This window comes from Bubalus kerabau, chromosome 3, assembly GCF_029407905.1.
Source record: "Bubalus kerabau isolate K-KA32 ecotype Philippines breed swamp buffalo chromosome 3, PCC_UOA_SB_1v2, whole genome shotgun sequence".
NCBI classification, from domain to species: Eukaryota; Metazoa; Chordata; class Mammalia; order Artiodactyla; family Bovidae; genus Bubalus; species Bubalus kerabau.
This window is the reverse complement of record NC_073626.1, coordinates 91667352-91693872: the sequence shown is the minus strand read 5'-3', so window position 1 is coordinate 91693872 and position 26521 is coordinate 91667352. Positions and strand designations below refer to the sequence as shown.

At 40.3% G+C, this 26521-nt stretch overlaps 1 protein-coding gene and 1 non-coding gene across 2 annotated transcripts in view; both read right to left on the bottom strand.

The window, feature by feature from the left end:
• CCDC148 (coiled-coil domain containing 148) overlaps positions 1-26521 on the bottom strand; it is a 317318-nt gene that overhangs the window by 155901 nt on the left and 134896 nt on the right. Inside the window, exons 10-11 of the mRNA XM_055572507.1 lie at positions 26295-26433; positions 19759-19965 (exon numbers count right to left, since the gene is read on the bottom strand). Coding sequence (XP_055428482.1) covers positions 19759-19965; positions 26295-26433 — 346 coding nt within the window. The remainder of the gene's footprint in view (positions 1-19758; positions 19966-26294; positions 26434-26521) is intronic.
• On the bottom strand, positions 18833-18980 carry LOC129648144 (U12 minor spliceosomal RNA). Its single transcript, XR_008712727.1, has one exon. It is a non-coding gene; the product is annotated as a U12 minor spliceosomal RNA (small nuclear RNA).

The window sequence follows — 26521 nt, the reverse complement described above, 5'->3', positions numbered from 1 at the left end:
CTCCTCCAGGGGATTTTCCTAACCCAGGGGTTGAACCTGCATCTCTTATAGCTTCTGCATTGGCAAGTGAGTTATTTACCACTAGCACCACCTGGGAAGCCCCAGTATATACTCAGCACTAACTAAATATTTGTTGAGTAAATGAACGTAAGAATGAATGAATGAACCCATCCATCCAAAAATGTAAGTTAGAAACATGGGTACCTTTGGCTGTTTTTCCTTCACCCAGTTCTGCCCATTTACTTTTCTCAATACCCCTCTACCCCTTCCTCTACATCTCTATTAATCATCATTCCAGTTCAGACCACCATCATCTTTCACTCAGATCACAGTAATATATGTCTGACTTCTCTCCCCTCCACTATCCCTGTCCCAGAAAATCCATCTTTCCCCCAGCTATCAGACTGATCTTCTTAGAACATGTCAGTTTCCTACTAAAACCCTTCGATGGTTCCTCATCACAGATGCTGACTAAAACCCAAGCCCCTTGCCGTGGCACACAAGACCCTGCAAGATCTGGTTCACACCTTCCTCTCTCACGACTTCTCTTTACTCCCTGATACACAAAGTATGAAGAGGAAACACCAAACTGCTTTTGTGCCCTGACATGCTGTTGGTGATCTTGGGAGAGTGGCTCATCCATCCAATGTCTGGAATGTTTTCCCACTTCTCATTTGACTGAGCCGACAAATACCATCCTTTAGGATTTAATTCAAATGGTCGCCTCTCCCAGCGCTCATTACTGCTGCCTTCTCCTGTAGGCTATGTACCCTTCTCCGTGCTCCCATAAATTTCACATGTCTCTCCTTATCACACTCCATAATAACTATATGTCTCTTCTACTGGAATCTGAGATCCTTGAGGGCATCTTCTTCATATCTGGATGTTTAGTGCCTATTACAGTGCCTGGCACAAGGCAAACACTCAAAAACATTTGGTGACTGAGTAAATGAATGTGTTATATTATATGAGCTATACTACATACAAAGAAAAATAATTTTTATAATAATCACTAAACAAATTAGTAACATGCAACTTGTGTCACTTTCAAATACTCAGGCATTCAACATATGTTTTTTACAAATTCCATCTTCTGTGAAAGTAAAAAAATAGGCACAGAGCCCAGAAGAATCACTTTTAACATGTCTCTTATGGTCCTTTCATGCCCAGAAATTTGATTCTCTTTATTATAAATGCCTCAGGCACCATCAGATCATTTTTCTCATTTTTTGTTCAGCTTTATCCCTTCACTAGTCTGCCTCTCTCACCCACAAGAAAGAACTTTCAGCAAGCTACCATAACCAAATGTAACATTCATTATAATGAGACAATATAGGAGAAATTCAATACACCTTATTTTAGACATTTATAAAATGGGAATTTTCTCAAGTACTCTGCAGTGAAAATACTCTAATGGGAATTTACTATGTTAGAATCGACCTAGTAACAAGTGCTAAGCGGTCATTGTATTCAGACCACTAATGTTCACTAGGTAGAAATGTACTTAAATACCATAGATATCAGTAATTAATATATTTAGTTGCTCTATTATCATCCAGAGAGTTCTGTGAAAATACACAGCACATCAAAAAGATGACCTCATCTGTCCATTTGTAAACTATCAACCCTAAACTTGAAAGTCTTTTAATAAAAGATTTCCTGGGTTATCTGGAGCTAAGGGCGAGGAATCAGGACTAGAGTTTTTCTACCCAATTATCTTCACATTCACTGCCTAGGGTTTCCCCATTCAAACAAAACCAAGGTGAAAGGGCGAACTACAAAAAGCAGATCTGCCCTCTGAGTTTCCAGTTGGAGAAAAGTATATATAGAAACCAGAATGAGCTCTGGTATGATAAAAAAAAAACTATGGGGATAGCTTCAAACAGAGTTAGATCTACGTTAACACCATGAATTGATTTTAAAATACAAACTTTTTTAAACTATGAGGAACATCAAAGCCAGATGTGAACAATTTGAAACACAAATAGATTATCAGAGAGCATACATGAGTACACAAGATTCTTCCCATAGCACTCTTTAAAAAATAATACAAATTTCATACAAATACAACTTATTCAATGGTATATGATACTAATACCAGTGCTTATTGAGTATGTATTATGGATTATAACTGGTATTAGGCATTATGACACAAAAATGAATAAAAATGGACCCTTTTTTTCATATACTTAGAGTCTGGCAATAGACATATAAACATTTACTCAGATGTAATAAACATAATATGGGAGGTAGGCACAGGGAAAACAATATCAGAAGGAGGGAAAGAGCACATTTACCTTTTGCATCACGTGTAAAAATCAGATTTCTAAAGAAAGTTGCACTGTATATATAATGTAAAAGGTGGCAATACACCTTATACTTTCTATAGAGTAGGTTGTACCATATGAAAGTGCTGCCACTTTAGCTACTTAGCCATTTCTGACACACAGAAACAGTAATTTGACATGTCCTAACAAGTGAGTTTAAAGGAAAGTTTGTTTATTCCACATATATTTGTTCATCATGTAGGAAGTACAGATAGAAGAGGAACAGAGAGGAGGAAGAGTAGCCAGCACCAACATGAACTAAGGGAACCTACGTGAGTGTGGACGAAGTTGTTTCAGTCCTGTCCAACTCTTTGCAACCCTATGGACTATAGCCAGCCAGGCTCCTCTGTTCATGGGATTCTCCAGGCAAGAATACTGGAGTGGGATGTCATGCTCCCTCTCCAGGGAAGGGAACCTAAGGATTACATTCAGCACTTAACCAAGTCGTTTTGTACCTGAAATTTCCCCTGAAGAGTGCCACAAACTCAGCCCACCAAAAATTCTGCACAACTCAAAGAGGCTTGTGTTTGTTCTTATAGAAAACAGGCCATAGAGACCCTTTGCGAGAATGCCTGAAGCAGAGGTGGAGTCTTAGGGAGGCAGGGACCCCCACACCCCATGCTGGTAACTCATAGATGTGGTCGGCTAACTGTCTCTCTTATTTATTCTCTTCTTTCATAGTGTGCTTCAGTCATGTCCAAGTCTTTGTGACCCCATGGACCACGTGTGCTTCAGTCATGTCCAAGTCTTTGTGACCCCATGGACCACGGACTGATTCTTTGCAACCATAGACTGACCCCATGGACCATAGACTGATTCTTTGCAACCCCATGGACAGAGTAGCGTGTCAGGCTCCTCTGTCCATGGGATTCTCCAGACAAGAATACTGGAGTGGGTTGCCATGCCCTCCTCCAGGTGACCTTCCTGACCCAGGGATTGAACCCATGTCTTTTTATGCCACCTACATTGGCAATTGGGTTCTTTACCACTAGTGAAACCTGGGTAGCCCTTCTTTCATAGTAATGATCTCTTAATTTTGGCTGGATGTCAACCACCTAAAATAGACTACACTGTTCAGCTTGCTGCCAGGTATGGCAGGTATGAGTAAGTGCTTATTCAGGGGGAGCCAAGTGGACCAGATTGTGCAACCTGGAAAATAAACTTGACAGGTGGTCATGAAGCCTTCTTATTCCCTTTCTCCTGCTGACTGGGGAAGTCCTTCCTTCCTCAGTTTCCATAGTTTTGTCTTTGCAAGAAGATCCTACAAATGAAATCATATAGTGTGTAGCCTTTTGTGTTTGGCATTTTTCACTTAGGACAATACCTCTGATATTCGTCCATGTTGTTGCACATATCAGTAGTTTGTTCCTTTTTTTGGCTAAGTAGTAATCCATTGAATGGAAGTATCATAGTTTGTTCATCCCTTCCCCAGTTGACGGCATTTGGGTTGCTTCCAGTTTTAGCGGTTACAAATAAAGCTGCTATACATGTTCAATTACAGGTTTTTGTGTGAACAGAAGTTTTCATTTTAAATGAGTAAATATCTAGAAGTAGAAGTGCTGTGTCATGTGGTAAAAGTACATTTATTAATATAAGAAGCTGCAATAATGTTATACAACATGATGATCATTTTGCAGTCCCACAGCAATGTTTGAGAATTCAAGTTGTTTCACATCTTTTGTCAATATTTGGTATGATCAGATTTTTTTATTTCGACTTTCTAGATAGGTTATGCTGCTGCTGCTGCTAAGTTGCTTCAGTCGTGTCTGACTCTGTTAGTCATATTCTATTATGGTTTGGGGCTTACCAGTTGGCACTAGTGGAAAAAAACCTGCCTGCCAATTCAGGAGACATAAAGAGACATGGATTAGATCCCTGGGTCAGGGAGATCCCCTGGAGGAGGACATGGCAACCCACACTAGTATTCTTGCCTGGGAGATCCCATGGACAGAGGAGCCTGGTGGGCTACAGTCCATGGGGTCGCAAAGAGCCTGACATAACTAAAGCAGCTTAGCACAGACATAGCTTTATGGTTTTAATTTGCATTTCTCTAATGACTAGTAATATTGAGCATCTTTTTATGTCCTATTTGCCATATGACTTGTTTTAAGAGTGTTTAAATATTTTACTCCTTTTTAATTAGGTTGTTTACTTATTACTAAGTAAATAAGATACTTTATAAATCCTGAAAATTCTTTATAAATTTGAGTACAAATCTTTTATCAGATATGTGATTTGCAAATATTTTCTCCTAATGGGAGGCCTGCCTTTTTATTCTTTTAGGCATAATACTTTTGGTGTCATGTTTAAGAAATCTTTGATAAACCCAAGGTTATAAAGATTTTCTCATATGTTGTCTTTCCTTGTGTTTTTTAGTTTTCAGTTTTACCCTTAGGTTAATGATCCATTTCAAGTTAATTTTTATATAAGTCACAAGGTATGTATCAAGGTTCATTTATTTTTTTCACCTAAGTATTCAATGGTGCCCACATTATTTGTTCATAAAACTACCCTTTCTCCACTAAATGGACTTTGTATCTTTGTTGAAAATCAATTGACCATAGATGTGTGGGCCTATCTCTAGACTCTATTCTGTTCATTGAGACCCATGATTTTTAGTAGATATGTGCTTATTTTTAATAAGAATTTTAAAAAATACTGACTTTCCAATCCAAGTTGTGGTTTCCTCTCTTAAATTACCTAATCATTGAATTATGATTTCCTAGTTGTACTGTACAGTCACTGTAAAATACAAACATTCCATACAATATATGTCATACCAAGAATCCTCACTTGCAAAACATCTTGTGAGATGTTGTTATGACTTGCCATTGAAATGCAAGGCTCTCATTGTAAAGAACATTAAAAAGTACAGTCTCTTTTAGACTTTATAAATAGATCTCAATGCTGACAAATGTAATTTTTTTAAACTAAGACATTTTAAGAGTGGGGCTACTTTGACTATATTACTTGGAACTAATACATTTGAATCTGTTCTAATGAGGTGGATGAAACTAGTAGAGCCTATTATACAGAGTGAAGTAAGTCAGATTCCACACATATATGGAATCTAAAGAGATGGCACTGATGAATTTATCTTCAGGGCAGCAATGGAGAAACAGACATAGAGAATAGACCTATGGACATGGTGGGAGGAGAGGAGGGAGAAGGGGAGATGTATGGAGAGGGTAACATAGAAATTTACAACACCATATGTAAAATAGATAGCCAATGGGAATTTGCTGTATGACTCAGGGAACTCAAATAGGGGTTGAAGGGTGGGATGGGGCTGAAGGGTGGGATGGGGCTGAAGGGTGGTATGGGGAGAGAGATGGGAGGGAGGTCCAGGAGGGAGGGGACATGTGTATATCTAAGGCTGATTCTTGTTGATGTATGACAGAAAACCACAAAATTCTATAAAGCAATTATCCTTCAATTAAAAAACTTTTAAAAATGCATGCTAAATATTAAACAGTAAAAAAAAAAAAAAAAAAAAAAGAGTGGGGCTACTTTGAATACATTACTTGGAACTAAAACACAGATTCATCAAGTCCCCAGGCCCTGTGCAATTTCAATTAGCTATCTGCCAGGAGCCACAGACAGCATAATATAGCTGTACCAAGGAAATGCTATCTGCCTCTGTGACCAAAAATCACTCTAGTATTGATATGTATGATTCCTCAAAGCTCTCTTGATTCTGCTGATATTATAGCCAAGGTTAATCACACTTCTCTGAATGTCTTCAACTGCAGAGGCTATAGTACCCATGCAGCACTGTACAAGATTCCCAATAACACTGTGCTGTTGGTGCCTGGCACAGTTAACCACACCAAGATATTCATGAACAAATGTCCTCGATTGGCAGAAACTACTGAATCCTTGCCAGTTCTTGTGGTAAACTAAGCATCCAGGTTTTCCAATTATACATTTTTTTTCTTTATTGATTAAGGAAGTATATAACGTGAGGATCATTATTTCCCAAGAAGAAATTTGCAGCATCTCTCATTACCAAAAAAAAAAAAAAAAATACTCCTGAGATGATGTCAGAAGGATAAACAGAAGTAAATACTAATAACACTGTGGGCTTCCCAGGTGGCTCAATGATAAAGAATTCGCCTACCCAGGGCAGGAGCTGCAGGAGACATAGGTTTGATCCCTGGTTTGGGAAGATCCTCTGGAGGAGGAAATGGCAACCCACTCCAGTATTCTTGCCTGGGAAATCCCATGGACAGAAGAACTTGGTGAGCTACAGTTCATGGGGTTGCAAAGACCTGGACATGGCTGAGTCACTGAGCACACACAAATAACATTATGGACATTGGAAGATTGTTATGAGGTGGTAAAAGCATCCTTGCCCCTGCATCTAGTCCCTTAGGCCATGTGACTGAACAGTAAGCTTTTTGTGATCACCTCTTCCTTTGAGATGATCCTATATATGGTCCCATGTGCCTTTAGCATCAATTCCAGCTTGACCAGTTAAGTGATGGGTCATCACTGGTTCTGACTCCTGCTTATCTTAACCTGCAATCACCATACAGGCAAGTTAGAATAGCATAGCAGGACCTAGACATCATCTGTGCCAGAGTTATTAGTTGTGCACAAGAGAGTCCAGCCTAGTTATAAAAGGGAAGTATTAATTACAGGGCTTTAGAAAGTTCACAGTCTTTGGAAGGGTCTGAGAAGCAAGCTCTAGACAAAGCTTCCAGGAACAACATCCAGAATCGTACATCACAAAGCTGGTCTGGTAAAGGACATGCTGTTTCTGGTTGCCATCACCACTGACCCCAGAACACGCTGTATTTGCTTGGGATTGCACCAGCAGGATGGATGTCCATTCTATATCTGTCTCTTCACTTAACTGTATTACTCTTTACCTTTCATTTCAGTAATTGGATTATTACGTGCCTCAGAATAATTTCCTTTGTATTTATCCATCTTAGGAGTTTGCTGAGTTTCTTGAAAATACAGATTGAGATCATTCATCAAATTTGGTAAGCTCATATGTCACTTCTTCAATATTGCCTGTATCTCATTCTCTGTCTCCTATTTCTAGGGCTTTAACTACATGTACATTAAACCTTTTTACTATCTTTCATATTTCTATTATGCTTTCTTCCCTATTCTGCTTTTTATTATTTTTATCTTCATATATTTCAGTTCGAAGATCTATTGCTCTATCTCCAGGTTCATTAATTCTGTCTTCTGATATGTCTAGTCTGCTCTTAAGGCTCATTCAATGAGTTCTTAACTTAAGGTATTATATTTTGCATTTCTAAAATGCTCATTTGATTCATTTTTATATAGTTTAATTCTATACTGAAGTATTCCATATTTTTATCCATTTTCATCTTTTCTTATATTTTCTTTAACACATTAATCATAATTGTTATAGTTCTTACCTTTTAACTACAATATCTAGATCATTTCTGAGACTGTTTTATTCCTTTATTATCTGTACGTCACTTTTTCCTGTTTCTTTGAATGTTCGGTAATTTTTATTTTGGGCTGAATGTTGTGAAGGATCTGTTGTAGAGGCTCTAAGTTATATTATTTTTCTCTAAAGAGTGTTGAGTCTTTAGTCTGAAAGGTAGTTAAATTGTCACAAAAATCTCCTGGATTGTGTTGATGCTTTATTTTTACCTTTTTAAGGGTGAGTTTGTTTCAGTTTTGTCCACAATCCTTAGTTGTAATTCATACACCTTTCTGGAGTTTCACCTGAATGCCTAGAGTGCTCACCAAGATTTTTTCACATGAGCTCAGCTAGGATTCCAATATCTACACCTCCCCAAAACTGTGTGACCTCTGAAACCTCTGTTCTCAGCCTTCCAGTAGTTGTTCTCTTTTGGCCTCTTGGCATCTCATTCTCTGCATTCAGAGCTTACAAGTTGGCGAAGAACTCATGAGATATTTTTTGAAGGCATTTTGGAGGCTTTTATCTGCCGTTCCTTTATCTCTGGTACTCCGTCCCCCAAATCTCAGGTGACTCTGCAACCCAAACTCCAATATCTGCCTTCTTCACCTATCGAGATTATAATTTACTGCATAGTTTATTTCTCTTTTTTCCTTATATTAAAACATGATGTCAGAGGAATTTCATTGCAGTCTAGTGGTTAGGACTCCACATTTTCACTGCCAAGGGCCCAGGTTCAATCCCTGGTGGGGGAAACAAGATCCTGCAAGCCACAAGGTACAGCCAAAAAAAGAAAACAAAACAAACCAAAAAACCATGACGAACCCATGAAGTCAGGAAGAAACCTAAGGTGAATACAGGGCTCATCTTTAAAGTTTTTCTTATTTTAGGGATCTTATTCAGGCACTGGCTGTCCAATGCCTATAAACACTTTTTTTTTCCCTATAAACACTTTTAAAATAATACCTTGTTCATTTTTTATTGCTGTTTATCATGGTATCTGTTATTCATTATCAATGGAATTGAAATTCAAAAACTATATTATAGTACCATACACCATGCAATTTGTAAAACCTAAGTCTGTTCTCCAACAGCAAAGGAGGCTAAAATCTGTGGAGAAGGGATATTATGGGAGGAGCCGATGCCATGACAAATATGGAAAAGGTATTTCAGATATGATTTATTCAAAAAAGTATCTTCAGTCTCATTATTATCTGATTTCCCTTACTACTATGGTTTCTTGGTTAAGTCATTCATTAGATAGATAGAGATGGGAGGAAGGGCACACAAAGAAGATGAACTGGAGAAGACTAAGTACCTGGTAACATGGTCCATGCCTGAAATACACCTCAGTTTTATAGACTATCAGCTTTTCTTTGTAAAACCATATGTGACTTCACAGCATATTCAATGTTGACAATTAAGTCTTGTATTTCACTTTTTAATGACCTTAAACATCCACGTACTTGTTTCTATAGAAGATTCCCTCATAAATAAATAAGGTAGAAAGAAGGTAGTTAAAACAGTACTATATCAAGAGGTATAGTGGTGCTAGTGGTAAAGAACCTGCCTGCCAATGCAGGAGACGTACGAGACATGGGTTCAGTCCCTGGGTTGGAAAGACCCCTTGGAGGAGGGCACGACAACCCATTTCAGTATTCTTGCCTGGAGAATCCAGAGGACAGAGGACCCTGGTGGACTACAGTTGATAGGGTTGCAAAGAGTCAGACATGACTGAAGTAACTTAGCACACACACATTAAGAAGAGAAAAATGCCTAAGGCTTATTATATACTTCAACAAGAGTCACTCAGCACCAAGCATGTTCTGATCACTGAGAAATTTGTTGCGAGGGTGGTGTTAGAGGAGTAAAGGAGTTATAGGAGGTATATGCTATACCAAGATAAATAAGATGGGGCTCCTGCCTGCAGTTGTATAGGGGACATAGATTTTTTTCAGTGTGGCAGAATCACTGGCAAGTTATGATTATCCATAAGGGGCTAGGGATAACCAAGAATGGACTGAACCTAGCCAGAGACCCAAGAAAGTCTTCCTGTAGCAGACATTTGAACTAAATCTTGAAGATGAGTGAGACTTAACCAGACAAAGGAAGGCAAGAGCAGCATGCCTGACAAGCCAACACTGGTGGGAGCAAGGACACAAGGTCAGGGAACAAAATGCTGTACAATGCAGTGTCAGCTGGAGATGGAGAAAGGACTACAGGGGTTTGGCATGTTTAAACTGTTAAATATGAGGTGGAGTATCAAGAAAGGAGGCTAGGAAGGGGGCCAGGGTCCGTGTTACTGAGGACTTAGAAAGCCATGCTAGGAAGTTTAGCCATATTGCAAGTTAAGGGCTGCTACTGAGGAGCTGTCATCAAGGGATGGACTAACGGAAGTAACCAGAACGCTTTTAGACAGAGCGCCCTACCTGCAGTTTAGGGGGAAACTTACAGAAATGTTTTTGTGGGATGTGAAGCATAGCCATTAGAAGGCTGCTGTAATAGTTCAGGAACAGTGGCCAAGGCCCCCTGATAGAAAGGAAAGGCTATATAGTTAATACAGAAAATTTTCCAAATTTGGCAAGTCGCTATGAGGGTGAGGGAAAAGAGGAAGCTAAGATAAGTTTCAAGAAAGAAGTGCAAATTTATTATGGGAAAACAAAGATTTCTATTTTGGACACTGAGTTCAAGGTATCTGTAGACTTCTAAGTTGGTATAACTAGCGTGTAGCTGGATAAATGAGGTTCAAACGAGAGCTGTTCAGAGATGAGAAAAAAAGATTTGAGAGTAATTAGCATATAAAGTAGGGAAAATAACAAGAGGGATGGAGAGCCAATGAAGTAGAGACAGAAGAACAAAGAGCAAGGACAGAATCCTCGAAGAAACCAAGGTTAAAGGAGGGGCAGAGTGACAAATACACAGGCTGGCTGAGAATCACTTTAAGACATGACGAAGCTAATGATATTTTGGAAGCTCACAGAGTGAAAAATGTCCAGAGTGAGTAGTCAAGAGTGAGAAAAGAGGCAGAGGGGTCCACTAGGATCAGCATGGAAGAGTGTCAATTCCATTAAGTAATACAGAGGTCACTCGTCATCTTGGAGAGAGGATAGGAATTTGATGGAGTGGAGACATCTCAAGTCTTGAAGAAAAAAATAATCTAGATTATTCTTTCAAAAGTTTGATTTTAAATGAAAGGGTAGAGAATAGGGACTGCCCAGGACCTAGAGGATGACAGAGAGGAATACCCCACAGAGTGAAAATAAAGGAAAGGGGGTAAACAGTACAACCAAGTGGCTATATGGGTCAGAATCCCAACTATCAGAGGAAAGGACTGGACATGAACGTGTAGAAGATCTCACACTGTGCATCAGAGGGGAGAGCAGGGGACTAGCAGACACAGGGCCACGGAGATAGGAACTGAGGATTAATCTTATACCTCCATGACTTCATTTTATTGATAAAGCAGGAAGTGGTTTGTCTTCTGGGAGTGTGATGGGGAGGGTGTATAGTGTTAGATGAAAGTGTTAGTCACTCAGTTATGTCCGACTCTTTGTGATCCCACAGACTATAGCCCACCAGCTCCTCTGTTCACAGAATTCTCCAGGCAAGAATACTGGAGTGGGTAGCCATTCCCTTCTCCAGGGGATCTTTCTGACCCAGGGATTGAATCCCCGTTTCCTGCATTGCAGGCAGATTCTTTACCATCTGATCTACCAGTGAAGCCCAAGAGTCTTTTAAGGACCTGTCTGGGGCTTACTTAATGTTGGCACTAGTGGTAAAGAACCCACTGCCAATGGAGGAGACAGAAGAGACACAGGTTTGGTCCCTGGATAGGAAGATCCCCAGGAGGAGGGGATGGCAACCCACTCCAGTACTCTTGCCTGGAGAATCCCCATGGACAGAAGAGCCTGGAAGGTTACAGTCCATAGCGTCAAAAGAGTTGGACATGACTGAAGTGACTTAGCATACACACACAATGCTTTGAAACAGGGATAAGAGGACTAGGAAGAGCATTCTCATGTGGACATTTCATTCAGAGTCTGGATCAAATAACTTTTTCTTAGCAGTACTTGGCCACCCAGCATAGAGACAGAGAAAGTCAACTGTGAGACAGATCTGGGAAAGAGGCCCCCCAGCCATTCCATAGACAGTTGAAGATGTTAAGGAATCAAATACACAGCTAACAGAGTGGTCCAGGCTAGTGCTAGGAGGGTCTGGGGCTAGCAGTCTGAGAAAATTTAGGGGACCAAACAGAAGGCTTTGTGGGAGCAAGAGAATGAGAGCTCTGTTTTCCCGCTTTCCTCTCAACAATCTTGTGAGAGGCCTGAAAGTCCCTACTTGCTACAGCAGCTGCTGCTGATAGAAAACTAAAACAGAGAAAGCACATTATTTCAAAATTCCTTTAGCTCTTTCCTTAAAGACACAAATCATCTAAATCACTCCCCAAAAGCCCTTTTAAATTCCAAGACTAAGAACAAAATTATGGTTAAATATTTAACTAGTGTTTATTATAGCTAGCATGTTGGTTTTAGAAAGATCAAATTTATGATACGACGAAGTAATATTTTTCACATTCTGTAAGTCTATTTTATAGCACATTGGGGCCCAGAGTATAATAAATATCTTCTATTATTTTATAAGATTCTTATATGCAAAGCTGTGTAGGGCAGAGATAATATTGAATTTCAAATCAAATGAGCTGGCATGAACCTTAAGTCAGGTCACTTTGTCTTTCAGGACATCATCTTTTGGACTTGTAAAATGAAGACTGAGAATAAATCTCCAAGTTTCTTTCCAGGTTTTAAAAAAAACATGAAATGAAAGAGGAGAGTGAAAAAGCTGGCTTAAAACTCAGCATTCAAAAAACTAAGATCATGGCTTCTGGTCCCATCACTTCATGGCAAATAGATGGGGAAACAATGGAAACAGTGAGAGACTTTCTTTTCTTGGGCTCCAAAATCATTGCAGATGGTGACTGCAGCCATGAAATTAAAAGACCCTTGATCCTTGGAAGAAAAGCTATGACAAACCTAAACAGCATATGAAAAAGCAGAGACATTCCTTTGCTGACAAAGCTCTGTCTAGTCAAGGCTATGGTTTTTCCAGTAGTCATGTGTGGTTGTAAGAGTTGGACCATAAAGAAGGCAGAGCACCAAAGAACTGATGCTTTTGAACTTGGTGTTGGAGAAGACCCTTGAGAATCCCTTGGACTGCAAGGAGATCAAATCAGTCAATCCTAAAGGAAATCAGTCCTCACTATTCATTGGAAGGACTGATGCTGAAGCTGAAGCTCCAATACTTTGGCCACCTGATGCAAAGAACTGACTCATTGGGAAAAACCCTGATGCTGGGAAAGATTGAAGGCAGGAGGAGAAGGGGACGACAGAGGATGAAATGGTTGGATGGCATCACCAACTTGACGGACATGAGTTTGAGCAAGCTCCAGGAGTTGGCGATGGACAGGGAAGCCTGGCATGCCACAGTCCATGGAGTTACAAAGAGTCAGAAATGACTGAGTGACTGAACTGATGAGATTAATTTAATATTTTTAATTACTACAGAATTAATAGAGTGACCACTTTTCTTTTATGATATATTTTTGTTATGAACTATAATTTGCTGAGGCTCAGTTCTTGATCAGGAACACAGACTCCAACAATAACACTGTCTCTATGAAAAATAGAATCCATTTTACCAGTTTACTTTATGCTCCAATTTTTCCACTCTCTGCCCACATTTACTCTTTGGAGGCTGCATCTCCAAAAGTTCAGAGATATTTGTTCACCATATTGTGATCATGTGTCTCTGAAGAGACCCATATTATATTGCCTCTGCAGAACCCAGCCCATGATCTCATGGCTGAGTGCTCTACAGCACTCATATGCAAAGCTGTGTAGGGCAGTTGTGCACCTTAACTTAGATTTGTCATTGAGAGTAATATCAGAAAGTGCCTATAAAGCATCTATTCAAATGTCTGAGATGTTGAGGGCACTCCACAGAGTATGCCTGATACACTGGGCAGCATGATGTGTGGGAAATAATCAAAACACAGCATTATTTCTGTCCCCATTCAGATATTTCTCCTGCCACTAGACGAAACCTAGGCAGAAACCATAGCCCACTCTTGGATTACAGAGGGTCCCACAATCACTTTAAGTCACAAAATATAGTCTTGATTCAAAATTAAATTATCTAGTTCTAAGAGATTAAATAACTCTTCCCTCTTTATTCAGAAGATAACATTTCCTTTTACTCCCTACATGCTTAGACCATCAGAGCCCAGGAGTGGGAAAGAAAAGGAGAGGAGAGATAAAGGGGAAAGGCAGTTTTCTCATGGACTGGTAATGAGGCTGTCTGGTAAACTCAGTAGGTACTTAATGCTGCTGACTCTTCCCTTCCTATCAGTTTTGTTGCCTGGGCTGTTCCTGGAAAATTTCCCCATACACAATTTCCTTTAGTTACTTCTTTTCCACCTTCAGGTTCCCATTTACTGCTCTTCCAATTCACTGTTTTGGGTGGAGCCTAAACCTCTGGCAGGACCCTTGTTGGGCAGAAAGAATCTCAGACTTTTGAAAATGACCCCATGCCACTAGCCAATGATTTCTTAAATACAGCATGTAAAAGACTGATAAACTGCATTGCATTAGGACCTTCCAGAAACCAGAAAAGAATGGCACTCCAACTTTAACCACAAGAAAAAGCTGGATAGCCTACAACATAAAAATTTTTCTTGAATCTAACAGAGAGAAGACATCATAGGACAATAAACTAGCCTGATATTTAAAGAAAGGTAGAGGCCTCCAACAAGATAGGCAATTCTAGAGCTACTTACCTGAGGCAGAGCCCCTGGGAAAGACAAGGCCATTTTAGAAGGGATAAAATGATTGCAGGTAAAATTTTGTGATGATTCCATAGTTTCATTTTAACAATTTGCTGTTGTGGCAGAGTCTGAGCTTCTGCCATACGGAAGCTACAGATGGAAGGGAAATTTACACCCCTTCACAAGCTTTTCTTTACAAATCTACTAGAATGTTCCTAAGAAAGATCCCGGTCAGGGAAAGCAGCAGAGGAAGACTCCTGTGGTCATACAAACCAGCCAGAGAGGAACAAGGACCTAAGGAACAAAAGGCACTGTGGGTGGGGAGGGAGGCGGAGCTGCAAACCCTCAGGGCGCAAGTGTAGACCCTTTGAGGCCAGGGAAAGGGGACAAAGAAATCCTTCTCTCCTGAGGAAGAAACAGGAAGCTTTCTCCCCCACAAGAACCAGCAAGACCTGAGGTGAACTTGAAGTTCATCTGCCCTGGGGAGGAGGGCATAGTCACTGAATAGGTTCTGGCCCCAATATCCAGGAACGTAGGTCCTGCCTGATACTGAGGCTGAACCAAGAAAGCAGAAAGCCTCTTCCCCAAGCAGGCTAGCAAATGACAGTAAGAATCTGCAACTTGAGAAGATGCGAGAGTGGCAAGACACTCTCTTGGGCTCAGACTCACAAGGAAAGCCTGAAGCCTACTTCCACCATAAGCAAAGTGACACTAATTGCCAAAAACTGAAGACAACTGGTGAGTGACAAACTGTAATAAACCCATATCACGGAATATTACAGCAACAAAAAGGACCGAACTGTTGGCATTTACACTATCATGGCTAGATCTCAAAGGCATTATGCTCAGTGAAAAAAGACAGACTCAAAAGAGCACATGTCATACTATCTGGTTATAGTCATATGACATTCTAGAATAGGCAGAACAATAGAGACAGAGATCAATAGTTGCCAAAGGCTGAAGGTGGGTGTGGTGTTGACTTCACTGTGGGAGAGGGAGAGGGTGGGAAGATTTGGGAGAATGGCATTGAAACATGTAAAATATCATGTATGAAATGAGTTGCCAGTCCAGGTTCGATGCACGATACTGGATGCTTGGGGCTGGTGCACTGGGACGACCCAGAGGGATGGAATGGGGAGGGAGGAGGGAGGAGGGTTCAGGATGGGGAACACATGTATACCTGTGGCGGATTCATTTTGATATTTGGCAAATCTAATACAGTTATGTAAAGTTTAAAAAAAAAAAAAATTAAAAAAATAAATAAATAAAATAAAATATAGTGGACTAAAAAAAAAAAAAAAAAAAAAAAGAGGCATGAAGGACTGTTGAAAGTGATAAAACAGTTCTATATCCTGACTGTGGGGGTGGTTGCATGTCCAGCATTTGTCGAAACTCATAGAGCTATACACTAAAAAGGGTGATTTTGTGTGATAGTCATTCAGTTGTATCCAACTCTGCAACCCCATAGACTGTAGTCTGCCAGGCTCCTCTGTCCATGGGAATTCTCCAGGCAAGAATACTAGAATGGGTTGCCATTTCCTTCTTGACATAGGGATCAAATCCAGGTCTCCCACATTGTGGGCAGATTCTTTACTGTCTGAGGCCCCAGGGAAGTCCCCCAAAAGGATGATTTTAACCACATATAACTTACATCTCAAAGATATTTAAAATTAAAAGAAAACAATTTCATTGCAATTAAATTGTTCATCAAAAAACAACATTAACAGTGTGAAGAGACAAGTTACAGATTGGGAGGAAAAAATGGAATTTGCCTACAGAACATATAAAGAATATACAAATGAGCAGACAATGGAATAGAAAAATGGGCAAAGGACCTAAGTGGCTGTTTCACAAAAGAGGATATTCAAATTGCCAATATGCATAAGAAAAGCTGCTCAACATCTTTATTCTAAATGCAAATGAAAATCATAATGATGTACCACTACACATTCATGAGATTAGCTGAAGTTAAAGATTTGGCAATACCAATGTTGGCAAGAACGTGGATTAACTGAAACTGGTTGTAAATTTGTATAACCACCTTGGAAAACTATTTGGAAGTATTTAACATGAGCCTTATGATTCAGCAATTCCACTCTGAGGTAATTATTCAAGAGTTACAAGGGCCTATGACCACCATAAGTCAAGATCAAGGATATTCATAGCACCATTATCATAACATGAAAAGCTGGAAGCAAATCAAATGTCCACCAACAGGAGAAAATATAAATAAACTGTGGTATATGTATGTGCACAAAATATTACCCAGATGATTACGACATGCAACAAGGATGAAACTCACAGATATGATGCATGAAAGAAGTATCAAAGAGTAACTGTATGATCTGACTTATATGAAATTCACCAATAAACAAAACTAATCTTGAATGATTAGATGAATTTGGAATAGTAGTCATGGATGGGGCTAGTATATATTGGGGGTGGGGGGCGGCTTCCCTGTAGCTCAGATGGGAAAGAATCTGCCTTCAATGCAAGAGAACCTGGTTTGATTCCTGGGTCAGGAAGATCCCTGGAGTAGGGATAGGCTACCCACTCCAGTATTCTTAGGCTTCCTTTGTGGCTCAGATTGAAGAATCTGCCTGCAATGTGGGAGACCTGGGTTCAATCCATGGGGTTCAGAAGATCCCCTGGAGAAGGGCATGGTAATCCACTCCAGTGTTCTTACCTGGAGAAACCCCATGGACGGAGGAGTCTGGAGGGCTACAGTCTACAGGGTCACAAAGAGCCGGACACTACTGAGTGACTAAGCACAGTCTATATTGAGAAGAGGGGTGAGGGAGCATTCCGAGCCCTTCTGTATCTTGATCTCAGTGGTATTTCTATGGGCAGCATACATTTGTAGATCTTTATTCAATAGTACACTTATATTCTGTGGACTCTACTCCATGTATTTTTACCTCTATGTGATACAAAACCAGAAAATATCCCCTTCAGCACATCCTGAATGTGTGCAAAATGAGTATAAACAGACTAGGAGTATATAAGGATTTGTCAAGACCCCTGACCATCCTTCTTCTCTTGTTTTTTTATAGTCACTGAGTATTTCTTATCAGCCACAGATGGAGATGAAACATGCATTAGCTCTGTAGGCCATGGTAGATTGGGCTTTGTGTGTGTGTGCATTTGTCAGTCATGTCCAACTCTTTGTGACTCCATGAGCTATAGCCCACAAGGTTCCTCTGTCCATGGGGTTTCCCGGGCAAGAATACTGGAGTGGGTAGCCATTCTATTCTCCAGGGCATCATCCTGACCCAGGGATCAAACCTGGGTCTTCCAAATTGCAGGCAGATTCTTTACCATCTGAGCCACCTTGGAAGCTTCATGTAAATTCTATTGCTTTTAGGTCCTAAGTTTATGCAATGTCAAAAGAAATATCTTTGTGTTTAAAAAACTGCAGAGGAGAAATTTTTCCTCTAATGTTTTCAAATAGAGACATTTATGTGTTTGTTTTTTACTTTATTTATTTATGGCTGTGCTGGGTCTTTGTTGCTGTGCGGGCTTTTCTCTGGTTGTGGGAGCAAGGACTACTCTCTCGTTGCCACGCATGGGCTTCTCATTGCGGGGGCTTCTCTTATGGTGAAGCACAGGCTCCAGGTGAAGGGCTTCGGTAGTTGCAGTGCATAGACCCAATAGTTGTGCCTCCAGGGCCCTAGGGCTTGTGCACGTCCCTAGATGTACAGGGTCGGTAGCTGTGGTACATGAGCTCAGCTGCTCTGAGGCATGTGGAATCTTCCTGCACCAGGGACTGAATTCATGTCCCCTGAATTGGCAGGCAGATTCTCAGCCCCTGGACCACCAGGGAAGTCCAAGACATTTGTTTTTATATGTTATTAATTGCTACAACGTAACATCTACCAGCTTACTTTTTCTTTCAAGAGAATAAAAGGTTGCAACATCCTCCTGCTATGTCATTTATCAATAAATTAAGATCTGTGCACCTTACTGTGTGTATGCGGTACCTCAATACAATTGTGTGTGTGTGTGTGTGTGTCGCATGTATCTTTATTCCTCAAGTACAAACAAGCAGTTGGCATTATACTGCAGTTACAGAAGTAAGTTTCAGAGAACTGCCTAAGGTCACTAACTCCTGGTTCAACAGTTTCATGGTTAATAGTATTTTCAGCAATTCTGTGAGGTCCAAACAGTCCCCTGCCCAGGGACTTCAACAGTGAAGGATTAGTGAACTCCTCGTCCTGTCTCAGCTCCTCCAGTCTGATTGGGTCAGGCCATTCTACTCTTTAAGTATAAGGGGGATGGGCACATCACAGCTCCCAGGCATCCTGCAAAGTAGGCAGGTCACCTTAGGGACAGCTTTACCCACACAAAAATTCATCTCACATTAGCTGTGAGGATTCAGTGTCACCCCCAATCATAATTTTCCTTACTCAAGAGTTTAAAACATGATACAGTTTATGTTTGACGGCCCTTCCAACACTCCTAGGGAGGCCAAATCCACCTGGGGCCGCTGGGACTCATGCACCCGAGATCCATTTGAGGGGTGCAATTACTCCCAACACAGCAGCCACTCTTGTTTGCAGTTCTGCCATTAAGTCAGTTTCTCTATACTTCCCGATTTTGTGCTGTCTGTACTTCCCTGCAAGCCTCAGACACCAGTCCCCAAGACTCCACTACAAGGGTTACCCACTCAACTCTCCAAGCCATCCTGGAGGTTCCTCGCTGGGTCTGGGCAGGAGGAAAACCCAATCTGCTCCCCATCTCACTTTGTCGAGAGCTCAAACAGCCCGTCAAGCTCTCCCCAACGTATCTGTTCACAAATCCTCCCTCCTCTTCATAACTGGATCCTTTTTTTAAAAAAATCTTTAAAGTGAATGAGAGGTTCCTGAGTCTGAACAAGTATCAGACATTTACTCTATAATTACACTGCATTTTCATCCCGTACCCCATGCTGACGTATAGCATTCGTAGTTGGTATTGGATATTCACAATCAAAGCTTCAATACTCACCTCCTGTTCGACTTCAGGTTGAACTGTATGAAACTGTTGATTGTTTACAATGTTTTGACTTAAAGGAATTGCAATTTCATATAGTTCAAACTAACAATTTTATTCAAAATAGGCTTTTTAGAGAAATTTTAGGTTGGAATTGAACAAACAGGAAAAGTGAATTCTGAAATGAATACTCAGGCAAATACTGAAGCATCATCTGCAAAGCGTCTCACCTTGGCTTTCAGATCCGCACACGCTTCCTGTTGCTTTTTCCTGTCCTTCGCCAACATGCTTTCCATTTCATGAGTTGCACAGGCTTCGGCCAGCGTCAGCACAGCCTTCTGTATAAAGTCTCGCCGATTCTTATTCCAACTCAATATCAGGATTCTTCGCTGCTCCTTAGCAAAGCGATATTGGTCACAATATTTCTCATGTTCGACCTGAAAAGACAAAAGATGATAAATGCTTATTATGAAACTGAGCTTATGTGTTATGTCATTGCTAGAAAAGTGAATAAAATGAATTAAAATCAATGATTTTGAAAGGTGAAGACCAAATATCTTAATAGTAAATACAACAATCAGGATCAGGTACCAGTTCCAGATTTCTGGGTCCATGGCTAATTGGTGACTGAGGACCAGTCATTTATTCTTTTTAAGTTCTCATACAGGATGGAGTCAGGCCAGGTGGTCCTAGAACAACTTCTACTTCTATATGGTGATGAATCTATAAGCAGAAAACATGATTTCCCCTGCATATAATTTTAAAAATACTCAATCTAAATCAATTTTGTTATATTAATAACGACTTCAGGTGCTTTGGTTAGACATGTGCTAATAAACATTAAAAATCACGATAATAATTCTAAAAACTCAGTTTGCCATTGATTAGGGAAACAATCAGATATTAGAACATCTAAACTTAAAATAATTATAGCACTGACAGTAGCTCTTCCCATCCTATGCTCTTGAAGGGCATGACATTCTGACATGGGGATCAATAGTTCCTACTGCCAGTGAATACCAACCCTAAGAGGTCTGAGTCTTAAGAGAAAGAAGAGCAAGAGAGATAGCCTGAAGAGTTTGAAAAACCTCTGTAGGTGATTCTGAAATACTCCTTATAAAAAGGTGTGTGTGTGTCTATGAGAGCTCAGTTGCTCAGTCATGTCCAACTCTTTGTGACCCCATGGGCTGTAGCCTGCCAGGCTCCGCCATCCATGGGACTTACAGCAAGAATACTGGAGTGGCTTGCTATTCCCTTATCCAGGGGTTCTTCCTGAACAAGGGATTGAACCCATGTGTCTTGCATACCCTGCACTGGCAGGCAGATTCTTTACCACTAGTGCCACCTGGGAGGCCCCTATATAAAGGTATGTCACCTGAAATTAAGAGTTGATGACCTAAATAATTCTTCATTTTACTAGTATAGACTGCATCTCTGAATTTAATACATTATTTAACCTCTAAGTGATGTGAGAAAAGAACCTAGCAAACAAGATAAGGTGGCTCCTACTTAAAAAAAAATTATAATTTAGGTATGGTTAATTAAGTAAACAGTGGTATAATCACTCACCTAGAGCCAGACATCCTGGAATGTGAAGTCAAGGGGGCCTTAGGAAGCATCACTACAAACAAAGCGAGTAGAGGTGATGGAATTCCAGTTGAGCTATTTCAAATCTTAAAAGATGATGCTGCGAAAGTGCTGCATTCAATATGCCAGCAAATTTGGAAAACTCAGCAGTGGCCACAGGACTGGAAAAGGTCAGTTTTCATTCCAATCCCAAAGAAAGGCAATGCCAAAGAATGCTCAAACTACCACACAATTGCACTCAACTTGCACGCTAGTAAAGTAATGTTCAAAACTCTCCAAGCCAGGCTTCAATAGTATATGTGAACCATGAACTTCCAGATGTTCAAGCTCGATTTACAAAAGGCAGAGGAACCAGTGATCAAATTGCCAACAACCACTGGATCATTGAAAAAACAAGAGAGTTCCAGAAAAACATCTAGTTCTGCTTTATTGACTACACCAAAGCCTTTGACTGTGTGGATCACAATAAGCTATGGAAAATTCTTCAAGAGATGGGAGTATCAGACCACCTGAACTGCCTCTTGAGAAATCTGTATGCAGGTCAGGAAGCAACAGTTAGAACTGGACATGAAACAACAGACTGGTTCCAAATAGGGAAATGAGTACATGAAGGCTGTATATCATCACCCTGCTTATTTAACTTATATGCAGAGTACATCATGAGAAACACTGGGCTGGAAGAAGCACAAGCTGGAATCAAGACTACCAGGAGAAATATCCATAACCTCATATATGCAGATGACACCACCCTTATGGCAGAAAGTGAAGAAGAACTAAAGAGCCTCTTGATGAAAGTGAAAGAGAGAGTGAAAAAGCTGGCTTAAAGTTCAACATGCAGAAAACTAAGATCATGGCATCTGGTCCCAACACTTCATGGCAAATAGGTGGGTAAACAGTGGAAACAGTGAGAAACTTTACTTTTGGGGGCTCAAAACTACTGCAGATAGTGACTGCAGCCATGAAATTGAAAGACGCTTGCTCCTAGGAAGAAAAGCTATGACCAACCTAGACGGCATATTAAAAAGCAGAGACATTACTTTGCCAACAAAGGTCCATCTAGTCAAAGCTATGGTTTTTCCAGTAGTCATGTATGGATGTGAGAGTTGGACTATAAAGAAAGCTGAGCACCAATGAATTGATGCCTTTGAACTGTGGTATTAGAGAAGACTCTTGAGAGTCCCTTGGACTGCAAGGAGATCCAACCAGTCCATACTAAAGGAAATCAGTCTTGAATATTCATTGGAAGGACTGATGCTGAAGTTGAAACTCCAATACTTTGGGCACCTGATGCAAAGAGCTGACTCATTTGAAAAGACCCTGATTCTGGGAAAGATTGAAGGCAGGAGGAGAAGGGGATGACAGAGGATGAGACGGTTGGATGGCATCACCGACTCAATGGACATGAGTTTGAGTAAACTCCGCGAGCTGGTGATGGACAGGGAGGCCTGTTGTGCTGCAGTCCATGGGGTTGCAAAGAGTTGGACACGACTGAGAGACTGAACTGAACTAAGAACATAATGAAACAGGCTATGGCTTCACTTAAATCAAATATTAGCTACTAAAATCCATTCTATAAATTCTTAGCTTTAGTCCTCAAAGCCAAGACTATGCTTAAAACTTGTCAAACACTAAGAAAGGATGTACACATCATACAGAAATGCATACTAATTATTCCAGTGTAAGAAGTAAATGCAAAAATCTTTATCGTATTAACAGTAGGCAAATACAAGTAAGCCAGAAAGAAAAACACCAATACAGTATACTAACGCATATATATGGAATTTAGAAAGATGGTAACAATAACCCTGTGTACGAGACAGCAAAAGAGACACTGATGTATAGAACAGTCTTATGGACTCTGTGGGAGAGGGAGAGGGTGGGAAGATGTGGGAGAATGGCATTGAAACTTGTATAATATCATGTGTGAAACGAGTTGCCAGTCCAGGTTCAATGCACAATACTGGATGCTTGGGGCTAGTGCACTGGGAAGACCCAGAGGGATGGTATGGGGAGGGAGGAGGGAGGAGGGTTCAGGATGGGGAACACATGTATACCTGTGGTGGATTCATTTTGATATTTGGCAAAACTAATATAATTTTGTAAAGTTTAAAAAAAAAAAATGACAGCTGGTCACAGATACAAATGAAATCAATAAGGAATAAAATGAAAGCTCCAATTTAATAAATTAGGACTTGTATAAAATCTAGAATGAATTATTAATATTATATAACATATTTTTTGCATAACAAGAATTTGCAATAAAATAAAGGTCAGAAGGAAAACAAATAACTGAATGGGGATTAATGGGATAGGAGAGGTTGGTCATACTAGTTGTGTGGCCTTTGCTTCAGTTTCTTCACCTGAAAAGTAAGGATGATTATAGTACTTCTCTCATCCACTATTATGTGCACTACATGACTGACATAAAATAAATTCTATACACATTAGTATTGGTTTTTTAAATTTATTTATTGTTTTATTGAAGAATAATTACTTTACAGAATTTTTGTTTTCTGTCAAAGCACAACGTGAATCAGCCATAGGTATACATATATTCTCTCCCTGTTGAAACTCCCTCCCATCCTCCTCCCTCAAGTATTGTTACTTGATTTAAAACAATTACAAAAGTACAGAGTATGTAATCATATTTTATGGCATGGCCTATAATATTTAAAAGGTAAGAGTCCATACATGTTTGTTTACATATATGTTTTAAAGTGAATTACTGTGAAATTCATTGGTGACATGGTAACTTCTGTTTCCTTGTCTCTGTGGTCTTGTCCAGGAAAGAATGTAACCATAACTTCCCAGGCCTGTCTCAGGGAAACTTCAGACAAGACTCTGATTTATGAATTTGGGGTATTTGTGTTCAGACCCATCTAGGGGATCAAGTGGAATTGTGGTGGGGATGGTGTAGGTAGACACAAGCTCCTAAGGCAAGTTTTGGCTTCCCCATGACTAGAAAGATTGAGATGTGGCAGGCTGTGTGAATGGAAGGGCAAAAACCCATTTTCTGGCAAGACTCAAGGAATGGCAGAACCTCTGAGATGGGCAGGTGAATTTGCAGACACCTGGAAGTCAAACACAAGCAGAGCAAGCCAGAGGACCCTGGTGAAGCTCTCTGGGGTAAGTAAGCCACAGAATAAATGTTGCCAGAGGGGTCGCCCATCTTTTTATGCAACAGGTTGTTGTTCAGTTGCTAAGTCATATCCGACTCTGTGACCCCATGAACTGCATGCAGCACACCAGGCTTCCCTGTTCTTCACCATCTCCCTGAGCTTGCTCAAACTCATGTCCATTGAGTCAGCGATGCCATCCAACCATCTCATCCTCTGTTGTCCCTTTTCCTACTGCCCTCAATCTTTCCCAGCATCAGGGTCTTCCAATGAGTTGGCTCTTTGCATCAGGTGGCCAAACTATTGGAGCTTCAGTTGCAGCATCAGTCCTTCCAATGGATACTCATAGTTGATTTCCTATGGATTGATCTTTTCCTATGGTTTGATCCTTTACCGTCCAAGGAACTCTCAAGAATCTTCTCCATGACCACAATTCAAAAGCCTCAATTTCTTTGGCACTCAGCCTGCTTTATGGTCCAAACCTCACATCCATACATGACTACTGGAAAAACAATAGCTTTAACTAGATGGGATTTTGTCAGCAAAGTGATGTTTCTGCTTTTTAATACATTGTCTAGGTTTGTCATAGCTTTCCTTTCAAGGAGCAAGCATCTTTTAATTCTTTGGCTGCAGTCATCATCCACAGTGATTTTAGAGACCAAGAAAATAAAATATGTCACTGTTTCCATTTTTTCCCATCTATTTGCCATGAAGTGATGGCACTGGATGCCATGATCTTAGTTTTTTTTGAATGTTGAGTTTTAAGTCAGCTTTTTTACTTTCCTGTTTCACTCTCATCAAGAGGCTCTTTAGTTCCTCTTCAATTTCTGCCATTAAGATAGTATCATCTGCATATTTGAGGTTGTTGCTATTTCTCCTAGCAATCTTGATTCATCCAGTCCAGCATTTCACATGATGTACTCTGCATAGAAGTTAGATAAGCAGAGTGACAATATATAGCCTTGATGTACTCCTTTCCCAATTCTGAACTAGTCTGTTATTTCATGTCCAGTTCTAACTGTTGCTTTTTGACCAGCATACAAGTTTCTCAGGAGGCAGGTAAGGTGGTCTGGTATTTCCATTTCTTTGAGAATTTTCCACAGTTTGTTGTGATCCACAGCCAAAAGCTTTAGCATAGTTATGCACCATGCTGTCTTGTAAAACAAGACTTCATACCTATAACCCTATTATTATATAACCTTATATATAACCCTTCATATAACCCTATTATTTTCTAGAGTGTAGGAAAAAATAATTTTAGAGCACCATTTAAAGTGTATATATATATATATACACACACACACACACACACACATATATATACATATATATACCTGCTGCTCTGTGACAACCTAGAGGAGTGGTTTGGGGTGGGAGGTGGGTAGGAAGATCAAGAGGGAGGGAACATATGTGTATACCCATAGCTGATTCACGTTGATGTATTGCAAAAACCAATATAACATTGTAAAGCAATTATCCTTCAATTAAAAATAACTTTTTAAAATATGTATATGTGTGTGTGTGTGTGTGTGTGTGTGTGTGTGTCTATGGTGGTGGTTTAGTTGTTAAGTCATCTCCAATTAATGCGACCCTATGGACTGTAGCCTGCCAGGCTCCTCTGTCCATGGGATTTCCCAGGCAAGAATACTGGAGTGGTTTGCCATTTCCTTCTGTAGGGGATCTTCCTGACCCAGGGATCAAACTCGGATTTCCCACATGGCAGACTGGTCTCCTGCATTGCAGGGGATTCTGTTATTGCTGAGCCACCAGGGAAGATGTGTGTGTGTGTGTGTGTGTGTGTGTGTGTGTGAGACAGAGAGAGAGAGAGTGTGTGTGTGTGCATGTGTGTGTGTGTGCATGCATATTGTTTAGTAATTATTGACCACCAAAACAATTTAGCTTGGCAGTATATAAGGACTGAAGCTAAGTCACTTCAGTCATGTCCCACTCTATTCGACCCCATAGACGGCAGCCCATCAGGCTCCCCCGTCCCTGGGATTCTCCAGGCAAGAACACTGGAGTGGGTTGCCATTTCCTTCTCTAATTTAAGGTCGAGCACTCACCAAATCATGCCTCGATTTGTGTGGAAGACATCTTTGTAACATGTCCAGATACAAAGTCCTTCTGCCACAGAGATCCCCAGGATACTGATCCAAAACAGCCTGGTAAATCCAGTGGTCTTCATCACTTAATTGGAAGTTCCTGGAAGCAACAAAAATATCACATGATATTATGATTATTGAGCAATCAAAGGAGATTGAGGGACCTCAAACTGTTTAAGCTGTTAGAA